This window comes from Prunus mume, linkage group LG3, assembly GCF_029339155.1.
Source record: "Prunus mume cultivar Tortuosa linkage group LG3, ASM2933915v1, whole genome shotgun sequence".
NCBI classification, from domain to species: Eukaryota; Viridiplantae; Streptophyta; class Magnoliopsida; order Rosales; family Rosaceae; genus Prunus; species Prunus mume.
Genome location: NC_142700.1, coordinates 16,178,591 through 16,191,015, shown reverse-complemented (window position 1 = coordinate 16,191,015; position 12,425 = coordinate 16,178,591). Strand labels below are relative to the sequence as shown.

Here is a 12,425-nt window from a genome sequence, read left to right as displayed (position 1 = left end):
GAGCGCCCAACATATCATGGTTGCAGCCACAACACAACAGAACAAACCCTCCTATCATATTGATACCATGACAACAACCAAGACTAGTATATTATATAATAAGTCTACACACTCCACCATAAAATTAGTCTAATCAAATAAAACGGCATGCCTTCCTCTACATTGTCTAAATAAAAGACTGAAATTGAATCAAATCAAAGTGTATGAAATACATGTCATAGGATAGGACCTATTAATTGAAGCGCTGCTAAACAAGAAGACGGTTTAACAGCACACCTCTTCCTGCAACACCATCCTTCAAAAAATTTGTCTTGATTTTGTTAAGTGTGGCTACAGCTTCTTTCATACTTATCCTCTCTTTTGGTGATTCTGCACAACAAGTAAGAGCTAATCTCATAATGGCTGATATGCAATCCCTCTTCCTCACATGATCATCATCTTCTTGCTTTGTCCCAATCCCAAGCATATTGGCATCCACAACTTCATCTATCTTTGCATCTGGTAATACTAGTGAGTTTGCAATCCATTGCTTTATATTCATTTTCCCATCAAACATCTCATATGTTGGCTTCCTTCTTGTGAATGTTTCCATCACTACAATTCCGAAACTATACACATCCCCTCTTGTTGAATCCATTCCTTCCAATTCATACTCTGCATTATGAATTATACTTATATATTCATGTGTATGAATATATATTAAATGAAAATTATGCATAATTAAGTACAACATGTATAGAATTAAAAGATATTAAATTAGCAAGTACATCACTTGGAGCCATATACCCAATAGTGGCTAGAGTCATGGTTTGGGTAATAGAATCTCCTCCACCCAAGAATTTTAATCCAAAATCAGCAACATGTGCAACCATATCATCATCCAGTAGTATATTGCTTGGCTTCATATCACAATGCACAATAGGTAGTGAATAACCATGGTGTAGGTATTCCAGTGCAGATGTAGCATCTATCATTATGTTCAACCTCTGTAATATATTCAAAGAATTTTGAGAGTGCACCCACTTCTCGAGGCTCCCATTAGGCATGTATTTGAGTACCAAGGCTTTGAAATCAATTTCACTGCAACAACTGATGATTTTGATAAGGTTTCGATGACAAATATTGCTTAGCATTTCACATTCCCTATCAAAACTCTTGAAAGCCCCTTCTAGCTGTAAAATGAAAACCTTTACTGCAACATCTATTCCATCTGAAAGTCTCCCCTTATCTACTGAACCAAAAGCCCCACTTCCAAGTAGGTTGTTTTCATTAAATCCATTTGTGCGCCTTAGATGTTATAGATGTGAAATTCTTCTCCAAGTATGTTGAGGCAACGAGGTAGCCTCTCCTGTAACTTCCACATTCCTTTTCCTGCATAGTACAAAGATAGATACATAGGCCATACGGAGAATTAATGATATAATCCCTGAGATGATATATTTAGCTTTCCTCCAATTTGGTTCAAGTATACCATTTTTGCATGGTGGAACCTGAAGTCGGGTTGCACCACAGAGTGCTTTGTTTGAGACAAATGATTGAGCGGAGAAATTTTGGAACGGTCCACCAATTGGAATTTCTCCTTGGAGCCTGTTGAAAGACAAATCCATATACTTGAGAAGTGGTAGAGCTTCTAAAGACTTGGGAATCACTCTAGACAGATTTTTTCTGGACAAATCCAAGAGTTGCAGGCTTAGCAACCCGTCAAATAAACTTGGAATAGGGCCTTCCAAATTATTATTTGCCAAGGATAGATTAACCAAATCCTGAAGACCCCCAATGGTGCCTGGTAGGATACCAGATAAATTGTTATTTGATAAATCTACCTCTATCACAACTTTCAAGTTTCCAATATCTTGTGAGAGATGTCCAATTAGAGAATTGGATGATAAGTCTACATCCAAGATATAGGCAAGTCTCCACAAAGTTGATGGTATTGTGGAACTCAACGAATAGGAGTGTAGTGATAGAGTTCTTAGAGATGCGGATAGATTTCCCAAGCAAGAAGGTATAGAATCGTAGAGCCGATTACTACTCAAATATAAGTAAGCTAGGTTATCTAATTGACATAGTTGATATGGGATGTACCCTAGCAACTTTTTATCCTTCAAGACCAAAGCTTGGAGATTCCCTAGGCTTCTCAGTGAAGTTGGAATTGATCCACTCAATTGATTGTATCCCAGATTTAAGCATATCAAGCTGCTCAAGTCCCCAGTACCAATGAGAATGTCACCCCTCATGTTGCAATTGTATAAATAAATATATTGGAGAGACGATGTAGAGCAATTCCGAAAGGAATCATCAAGTCCGGCATTTAACGAATTAGCTGCCAAGGATAATGTTGTCAAATTTCAAAGATTAACCAAACAAGAGAGAGTGTTTGCTTCTGGAGTCGAAGAATCAATTGTCAAATTATTATTGTGTAACCCAAGCAACTGAAGGTTTTTAAAGGCACATAGCGTGCTAGGAATAAACCCTGCAAATGAGTTTTGCGCCAATTCAAGCTGCGTGAGCATAGAAGCATTGGATAGGTTAGGGATTACTCACTGAGGCCGCTTCTGCAAGATAGAGGAATCGTAGGTTTGGAAGCCCAAGACCTAAGTTTGCTGGAGGCTATAGTATATCCGCCTGGCTATACTCGGGATTTTTTAAAAACGAGTATAGCCGTCCATTGGGATCTTTTTTTGGGGTAAATAGTATAGCCGCCCGGCTATACGGATTTTGACACGTCCTAATCTCTAGTTGGGTGCGGGGCGGGTTTTTTTAAAAACGCCGGTCGGCTAAACACGGATTTTTTTTTTAAAGGAGTATAGCCGTGCGGCTTTACAGGGATTTTTTATTTTTTTATGAATAGTATAGCCGTGCGGCTAGACTCTTAACATAGACACTGAGATTTTTTTTTTTTAAATTGTTTTTCCCCTATTGTTTTTTTATCAATAAGAGTAATTTAGAGTATTACCCGAGTCTCTATTGTCCCTTTTTGAGTTTTTACGTACGTATTTTTCATGTTTAATACACTTAGTTTTTTACCAAATTTTCAATTATACACACAAAATTTACATATTATACACATAATTTTCGCATATTATTGAATAAAAGTAATAAATAATAAAAACTTTAAATCTATAAAGTATATATATCGAAACAAGCAAATTAATGTCTATAAAGTATAAACTAATGCAACTAGAAGGGTCCTCTTATATATATATATATATATATATATTAATAAATTGTATAGCTGTGCCGCTATACTCCTTTTTAATAAGCTTAATTATGTACATGCCCCTTGTGCTTTCCAACTTATCTCAGATTACCACATGTGTTTGCAAACGGCTCAAAGTACCCCCTAACGTTTAAAAAACCGTCTCACGTTTCCCTTTCCGTCAGTTTTTTGAAGTTCATTTAACGTTCTGTTCACCCCAAAAATTCCGAACATCAACTCATCCCTTTGTTCTGTTCATCGACCAGTTTTGGGCTGCCATCTCCTTCGGCCACCCTAAGCGACGACATGGGTATCAAAAGAACCAGCACGTTGTCATCTACCACCCTCACATCTCATCCACTACCAACCGCCGTCTGAATCGCCCAAAAAAGCAAGAAATTGGCTTATTTTTATCCAAAATCTCCATCGCTCGTTCGGGCGATTCCGAGCACCATTTGCTTCGATCCAGGTATGGTTTTTCAACCTCTCGAGCTATTCTTGCTGCTAGTTGTGTTGGTTATAGGAAATTTCTGAGTTTTGGAGGGTAAATAAGCGATGAACAGTAACAAAGGGGATGGGCTGCTGTTCGGAATTTTGGGGATGAGCGATGAACGTCAGAACGGAACTTCAAAAAACTTACGAAAAGGTAACGTGAGACGGTTTTTTAAACGTTGGAGGGTACTTTGAGCCGTTTGCAAACACAGGTGGTAATTTGAGATAAGTTGAAAAGCACAGGGGGCATGTACATAATTAAGCCTTTTTAATATACTATATTTGAAGAGTATAGCCGCGCAGCTATACAACGGTTTTTCTATTATAAAAATAGTCTAGCCGCATGGCTATACGGTTTTTATGTTGCAATTTGGGCGCTAGGCGGGTCCCTTTCCTTTTTTTTTTTTTGGGTGTTTCACTAAAACACCCAAAATGGGGAAATTATAAAAAACCCAAGCACTATTTTAACATATAAACACAGCCAAAACCCATCATTACACACACTCAAAACTCATTTATAAACACACCCAAAAAGTTGACTTTGGGGTTGATTTTGGGTGTATTTCTATGTTTAAATAGTGCTTGGGTTTTTTTATAAATACATGTATAGGATTGGGTTTATTTATAAATTTGTATATTTTTTTTTGGGGGGGGGTAAATAATATAGCCGCCCGGCTATACGCTTTTTTGAAAAATAAATTTTCCCCAATTTTTGTTTATTGATAGTTTAGAGCATTATTTATTCCATATGGTGTAGGTAGAACAAAATATTTTTCGTTTTGTTTTAATATTTAATTACAAATTCCTTGAAGAACGAAATAATAGGTGCATTCAAAATTAAGGTTTCTTAGACATCCTCCGAAGAGAGTTGTGCATGCAACTACGAGAGAGGTTGGTAAAATTACTTAAATAGGAGAGTTCAAATTTTAGTAGTAAAGTTCCTTCAGCTTAACTGGCCAAAATAAATAAAGCCCATTTTTTGCGTTTTCTTTTTCTGGACTGGACATAATAACGAGCAAAATTCAAGACTAATCTGAAGATGGATGCTCGTGCTCCTTAAACTTCCATGCCCTAACGTTTCATGTCAAAACTTCATATTGAAAAAAGACAACTCAGAAGAGACTATTCTTTACATTTCCACTAGAAAGCAAACTGAACAATGGATCTTCTTCCTCGTTATGGCTATTGATGTCAGTTTCTTTAAAATGGATCTCAGTTGTATTTGTTGTTGAGGGTAAAGTTCTTTTGACTTGTACAAATGCCACTTTAACAGGTCCAGACCTCAGTTCTGATGCATCAGAACTTGAAGGTGAGCTTGAGCCTGGTAGCAAGCAACCTTCTTCAGAAAGCTTCATGCTAGGAGTCTCTGCAATGTTTGAACCATCTTCACAATGTTCAACCAGCTTCCCATCAGTACCGCCGTTGGACAGGCCTGACAACAAACCAATCTTATCCTCCGTGACATGGATTGGAACTTTTTCAATAGTGTGGTTTGCATCTGTCGTCTGGGGAATATTTTCATCATCTGGCACAATCCAAAAGTTTAACAAGACTCTCAACAAGTAATATTTTCATAATCACATTAAACTACAGGAAACCAAAACAACAAAATATACAAGGAGTAAAAACAAAACTTCCGAACAAAGTTACTAAGTACTACTTTATCTTTTGTTCTATCTGGTATCACGAGTAAACCAAGTGGATGAGTGTAGACCTTTGTTTAACCAAATTCTTTATGACTTCTTGTCGACTTTTCAAAGACTTGAACAAACGAGCCTAAGGAGAAATTCATACAACTAGAATTACATCATACAGGAAAATGTATGATTTTGTGCTTCATACATGTATGACTTCTTGTATGCATAAAATACAAACAAGCCTATCGCTCCAAGATGGATGCATAAGCACAACTTATTATGCTTTTGTGCAGAGACACAGAAATCCAAAATGTCTTATTTTATGACAACACAAATTTTATTGATGGGATACAACTAAAGATACAAGCAAGGGTTATTCATCTAAAAATGTGCAGAACTTCTAACCTACCAGTTGCGAAAGACGTCATAAAAGTCAAAGAAACAGACAAATAACAATATAACATATGAAAACTACATAATAGAAAGCTTAACTAATTTTTTCCTTCCAATCAATATGAATAAGGAAGAACGGTATATACCAAAAATCCGATGAAATCGAAAACCCACAATGATTCCTATTAACAGCCTCTACCCTTTGTCGTATAAAAAGGTCATGTTGATGACAGAAAATAGTTAGACAGCCCCCCGAATGTCCTTATCCATGTGGCAGCAATAGTATCATAAGCAACAAACATTAAAAAAGCAGTAATGTCGAGTATGTCACATCAAAATAATAAACAGAGCAAATGGGGGAAAATTGAGATATGCACACAAGGATATCATTGCGTAAGAATGATGTAAATATAAAGTACAATATATGCTGCTTATACCATTACTTAAGAGAGACAAACTAAAAAAACACCATGATCATACTGACCTCCAAGGAAAGACTCAACACTTTGATATAGTACAGATGATGTCCCTACAGCAAGATCCCCATCATGACTAGCAATCTCACTCTTATGTGTGCTCTCAAGCAATTCAAACTTATCTGATTTCAACACACACTCAAGAATGATAAACTCCTCATTTGTTGGGTAAAACTCCCTAAAGACCTGTATCAATTGTGCAAAGCAGTAAATAACATAGAAGCTAGAATGCATCTAACAACAATCTGTTCCCAGAGTGATTTTCAGAATAAAAGAAGGGGTGACCTCAAGTCCTCCTTGATTTATCTTTATGGATTGCTTCTTTTGGGAGAGAGAAGAAACCATGTTGAACACGGAAACAACATCAAGTAAAATCTGTAGAACAGATAGCAAAAGAAAAGTTCATCAAATCAGTGCAACTACTACTAGTCTATTAGGGACGAACTCAAAGTTTGAAATGCCCAAAATTTGTGAGTGACACATTCCTGAGGGCTAGCCACATGGACAAGTTTCACATCCTAAACATGATTAATTCGCTCGATAGCTGAACTCCATGTTTAATACCGAGACCTAGTCACCTAGGTTTCTTATTATATCACTAGCCAAATGCTGCTGCAGCATGTACATTTCTTTTTGTTTTTACTCATGATAAATCCACACAAACTACCCACTTGGCTAGCTTGCCTTGTATTCCATGTTGAATACAAGGAAATTGCTGTTTTGTTGGATAACTCAGTTCTATGTACAGTGCTCTCCAGGTTTATGGGAATTTATGAACAGGTTCAGCACTTGAACCATCTGAAATGATAAGGACATGAGCACATATTCCACAAACTACCCACATTTAATAAATAATCTGTACATTTCAATTTTAAATGTATTGGGGGAAAAAAAGACTTGGATCTACTTGTTGAACCAAAACTCGAAGTCGTGCAAGCAGAGCTAAAATAGTCACAGAAAATCCCATGAAAAATGAACGAGCGAGCAGTGTAGATATCTCGCTGTAGAATAGTCAAGGGTAACAAATTCACGGGATGCATATTTCAATTTATGCTTGGCACTAAACTACTGTATACATAATGGCAAAGACCTGTTTCTGAATTTTCTCTACAGATGAAAAGTAGCACATAAACACCCTGGCAGCAGCAAAAATAATCATGCTTCAATAAGAAACAAATATATCTTTTGTCAATATAAAAAGATACATCATAAATCTAATACCATGTAAATTTACTTACAGCTTACTTGTAAAACCATGCGATTCTGTTATACAAATTTTTTTACTAAGACTTCCAGGTATATCATAAGAGTTCAGAAACTACTGTTAAAGGTGAGACTCGGATGCCTTAGAAATACGGTAATTCATGATAGTCAATCAGGCAGCCATATTAACCACACCAAAACCATCAAATTTCAAATTTTACTTCTGATCTTATAAAAGTTACAAGAAAGTTACTATATGTAACCAGTAAGCAAAGGATACATAGCTGCCTTCAGCATTGGCTCAACCATCTGCAGCAGAAACAAAACACATATTTAACATGTTAGAATAAAAGCAAGTACTTCATGCTGGACCACCTAATGATGTCCTCATCACAAACATATAATCAGTTGCAAGATCTAAGTACTATTGAGGCCTACTTTATTACAGAATTCCGTCTTGGATTCTTAGCTCATCAAGAAGGATGTTTACCTAGTAGACAAATCTACAGTAAAGAACTTGTCCTATGACAGACAATATCCACACCCACACACAGACAAAAATAAACGAATAGATAAATCAGTTTTGTATTTTTTATTGCTAAGTATTTATTCTCAAAAGTTGAGTTAGCCTTATTACAGGACACAATTTACATTGTTGATTGCTAACCAATAAGCATACATACTTATGATTTGCAGGATACAATCTTCCTCAAAACCTAAGAATATGACACCTGCATTCACTTGTATCAGACATTTCTTTCGATGCAGTTTCATTGGCTTAGAAGAGTGGGAAATTAATAATGTCTTGGACAGTTTTGTCAAGAAAATTGTTCTTCGTTATTATTTTTGCAATATGTTGACATATGTGGATATTTACTTCTTTTACAAGTAGAGATATCAAAAGGAAACATATAAGATTACGTGACCTCATGCTTGAACTTTTGAAAGTTAACACGTCAGATACCCACATCCTCAAATCCGGTCACGCGCATAATCAAGAAAAACTTTGAATAACTCTGTAAACCCAGACTAGCAAAACTGGAAGGTTTCACCACTTGTATGAAATCCCTAGCAGTTAACATTGTTTTCATAAAGCAGAGCAAAACAATGTTAACCACTACTATGAAGTTTAAGGAAACGAGGCAAAATTAACAAATCATTATGTGAAAACAAGAACACACCTGTGATAGAAGGCGTGCAGCTCCCAGAAGTCGCTCCATGAAATTATATTTTCCACTTTCACATTTCCTTCTCTTCAAGCTGTGATGCAATGATTTGGAAAGTGATTATAATATAAATTATGTACTCAAGCTAGTGGAAGCTTTCTGCCTATCAAGTACACAACTGAGATTTTCAAATTGGGGACAAAGGTCCCGATCCATAACAGAAGGGAAAATTACTGTAGCACATATATATATATATATATATAAATAATATACTGATTAAACCCCCACTCCACTATCCCATCAAGCCCCCAAACCACCTCCCCCTCTCTTCCCTTCCCCAAAAAAAAAAAAGGGAATGCAGCATCGGCCTAATTTATATAGGATCCATATGATGAAAATATAAATTTCATCGTTTACCTTTCTAATAGATGTACTTTTTGCTTAGGTCTCTTCCCAGTGATACTTTGGAAACAGCAACCCAAAATCTCCTCCAGTTTAGTGGATTGTAAAAGCCTCAAATCCCTCCTTACCTGACATTAAAAGAAAAGAAAAAAAAAAGTGAGCCAAACCACGTACATACATACATAGCAGTAAAGAAAAACATAGAATGGATAAATAAATTGTAAGATTTAACTGGCCCTAATAAGCTAAGCAACCTAAAATTAGTCAATTAACTGCTACTTTGCCTGAATGTATATTGAAATTCAGTTTTTTCTTCATCCATCAATTTTTCTCGGCAAGCAAACAATAAAGTAAGAAGCTTATAACTACAAAAACAGGTAAGTTTGAAATCTAAAACTGACTTTAAGAGGCTATGCAACGAAAAACCACCACCCAGATTCGTCAATTAATCATTCATTGCTATCAAGCATACTCAATGCAAGTAAAAAGTATTTTATTTTCCTTCTATTTCATCAATTATCTCAGGAACCAAACAACTGAGTAAAAGCTTTGTGATTATAAACAAGGCGTAGAATTTGCAAACCTTCATAAGGTAGTGGAAATACGAGCCACGCCTATGCTGGTTCTTGTTCTTGTAAACCATTCTTTCCAGAATGGCACTCTCTGCTTGGAGCTGTCCAAGTAAAGATGTCAACTTCTCCTCAAGAGCTTCTGCTTCTGAATCCATTTAGTCAGACTGCAGATTATTATTGTTAGAGAAAGTATGATCCGAAACTTCTATTATATCCGTGAGTGAAAATAAAATTCAGCAATCGCTATTCAGCCATTTTAACAAACAGTTTATGTGCAAATTGTACAATACCCACAACACGATACGAGATAGAAACCTAATCCTAAAAGGAGAAAACCCATCACTGAACAGTCATAGGAATAGAATAAATAGGTTCAGACCAAAAGTCAGAACTCTCTATTGATAGAAATATGGGGGAAGTTCCCATCAGGTAACAACGCTTCTGCCTGACCCTACTTAAGCATGCATGTCAGTGAAGACTTGGTGTGAAGCCTTGGAATCCAATTAGTATGTGCAATGTCTTTGATATAAACAAGGAAGTATTGTCGTACATTTTGGACAATCGTGATACCTTAAACCGATGAAACCACAAATTGGCGCGTTCTGAGAAACGAAGTAGCTCGTCAGGTTCAAAAAAGATACGGCAGTCAGAAGAACAGCCTCAGCCCAAAATATACTAGGGACAGAGACTGAGAGCAAGAAAGAGCGAGCTGTCTCTGCCCAGATTTTCTCTAAAGCGCGCGTTAACTTACGGAGATGGATGCGGGAGAAGGCGCCTTTAGGAACCGTCGGATGAATTTGGCGGTTCCGGATAAAAGAAACAACTTAACCCGGCATGGAGTTGGCTTCTGCTAGGGCTTTGATTTGGGCTTTTGCTATGGGTATATTATTTTGTTGTGTTCGGCTTCATTTATGCTTCTGGTTGGGCTTTGTTTTGAGCTCAATGTTGTATCCGCGGCAACAACTTTTGTATATTTTTCTCTTTTTTTGGGTTGGAAATTTGTATATTTTTTTTAGACGACCTTTTCTTGTTGTTGGTATTTGCTTTCTTATTACAGGGCTGGGTTATTTTCTGTAAACCATGTATTTTATAGTTTAGGGAGATTTTTGGAATATTATTATTATTTTATTGCTCTTTGAGGGTAATGCAGTCATGTGGTATAATTTGTCTACATGTTTACAAGCAATACCACATGAACGTACTCCAATATTATTATGTAATTTCTCAATTTGTTAGGTCGTTATTGAAGTGAGTGCTTCCAAATCCACATTAAGTTCCCTTGGGTTTGGCTACACTATAGTTTGAGACTTAAACCAAATTAATTCGGTCAACGAGGTCTAACCCAATAGAAAGGGTTGTGACTTGCAAATCAATGATCTTAGGTTCAAATTCTCATACTATTTCGAAAATTTATGATTTTGACAAGTCCAAATCAATTCTGACATCCAAAAGTTTCGAAATCCGAAAATTCCAATAAAAATTGGATTCAAATTGGAATGTACTAGAGCTTCCAAGAAAATTACAAATTCCAAAATATATTGAGGTTTCCATCTTAGACTGCACACAATTACTAATTTCATATTCAACTAAATATAATTTGATGATCAAATAGACATAGAAAAGTTATTTAATAAAGGATAACAACATCTAAGTACTAGCATATAATAGTTTTCCAAACTTACTGTATGAGTTTTCAATTTTGAGTCAATTTTAATCCTTCAAATGGTTGAGCATGTTTAGATTTTTGAACTAGTTTCCAATATTTACCCAAAAAAATCTCAAATATGTAAAGTTATGAAATATTTCAAAAATTCTGAGTTTTCAAAATTGAAATTCTGAAATTTTTTGGAATGAAATTGGAATAGAATTTTCATTCCGAATTTTTTTGGATTGGAATTGGAATCCCTTTATTCTGATTCATCCGAAAAACAGCCCTATTAATATCACTTATATTATAATAATAAAAATTAAAACAAAATAAAATAAACCAAACCAAACTAATCCGAGTCATAATGTTACACTAGCCTTTCCACATGCATTTCCGGGGCTACGAGATCCTTTTTTTTAAAAAAAAAAAAAATTTAAAATTTATTTTAGAATTAAAAAGGATAATAGGTAGTTGTGTTCCATAAAAATAGGATCTATTATCTCTATTTTTTTTTAATTTTTGTTAATATAAAAAAAGTGTGAATTTACTATATTATCCTCATTTAATTATATTTTCAATTCTTAATGTTTGTATACCAAGGGCATTTTTCCTTTTGCTTTATATATACTAACCCATTGGCACATGTTCACACATGTGCCAATTGATTTTCTTTTTTATTTTTATTTTATTTTTGGAATTAAGAAAACATAACATGGGTAATTATGTTCCATAAAAGTATGACCTATTATTTGATTTCGTTTTTATTTTTAATTTTTTTAATATGAAAAAATGTGAATTTATCATATTATCTTCATTTAATGAATAATTTCAATTCTTAATGTTTGAATTAACCAATGACATTTTCTGGTATTTAAAATATTTAACCATTATCTATTTTTTGCTTTATATATATAGATAAATATTAATTGGTTCTGTTGTTGGAGGCCTAAACCGAACCTAACTACCCTTAACGAATTTCCCCATATGAGGCATTTATTAGGATTTTTCAAAGGATTGGGCATGAAATCCAAATTATATGTTGAGATTAAAAAAGTTAAACACGACAAGTTCTAATTGATTGGGCATTGCTAAACTTTTTTTTTTCTAAGACAAATGTTGGCACTAGAAACCACTTTAACCTGGGATTCCACGACTCAAATTACAAACTCGTTTCCTTTTTTATAACTTTAAAAACTTGTTGGCAGTAAAGGGCATAATAGTCAAATCAGATCTTTTT

General features: G+C 35.1%; 2 protein-coding genes across 3 annotated transcripts; both read right to left on the bottom strand.

Annotated features, from left to right (window-relative positions):
- Positions 1-247: 247 nt before the first annotated feature.
- On the bottom strand, positions 248-1,172 carry LOC148918895 (putative LRR receptor-like serine/threonine-protein kinase At3g47570). Its single transcript, XM_089049360.1, has 2 exons — positions 773-1,172; positions 248-654 (listed from the first exon to the last, which is right to left on the bottom strand). Exons 1-2 carry the CDS (start codon positions 1,131-1,133, stop codon positions 248-250), a joined length of 768 nt encoding a protein of 255 aa, XP_088905486.1. The 5' UTR covers positions 1,134-1,172.
- Positions 1,173-4,583: 3,411 nt separating this feature from the next.
- Positions 4,584-10,422, bottom strand: LOC103326386 (uncharacterized). 2 transcript variants are annotated; one of them, XM_008228598.2, is made up of 9 exons: positions 10,111-10,422; positions 9,552-9,704; positions 8,984-9,096; positions 8,582-8,660; positions 7,681-7,709; positions 7,105-7,198; positions 6,483-6,572; positions 6,206-6,383; positions 4,584-5,216 (listed from the first exon to the last, which is right to left on the bottom strand). In XM_008228598.2, the coding sequence occupies exons 2-9, from the start codon at positions 9,693-9,695 to the stop codon at positions 4,804-4,806; spliced, it is 1,140 nt and encodes a 379-aa protein (XP_008226820.2). In that variant the 5' UTR covers positions 9,696-9,704; positions 10,111-10,422; the 3' UTR covers positions 4,584-4,803. The 2 variants fall into 2 exon arrangements, with proteins under 2 accessions (XP_008226820.2, XP_088904062.1); XM_089047936.1 differs by having other exon boundaries at positions 10,091-10,111.
- Between the last annotated feature and the right edge of the window lie 2,003 nt (positions 10,423-12,425).

Coding starts and splice junctions, on each gene's coding strand:
- LOC103326386 (XM_008228598.2), bottom strand. CDS start 9,695: ATGGATTCAGAAGCAGAAGCTCTTGAGGAGAAGTTGACATCTTTACTT. Junction 7,710..8,581: donor CTGCACGCCTTCTATCACAG/GTGTGTTCTTGT, acceptor TTTCTGCTGCAG/ATGGTTGAGCCAATGCTGAA. Junction 5,217..6,205: donor TGTTGAGTCTTTCCTTGGAG/GTCAGTATGATC, acceptor GGATTGTGCCAG/ATGATGAAAATATTCCCCAG.
- LOC148918895 (XM_089049360.1), bottom strand. CDS start 1,133: ATGCTAAGCAATATTTGTCATCGAAACCTTATCAAAATCATCAGTTGT. Junction 655..772: donor TATTGGGTATATGGCTCCAA/GTGATGTACTTG, acceptor TTCATAATGCAG/AGTATGAATTGGAAGGAATG.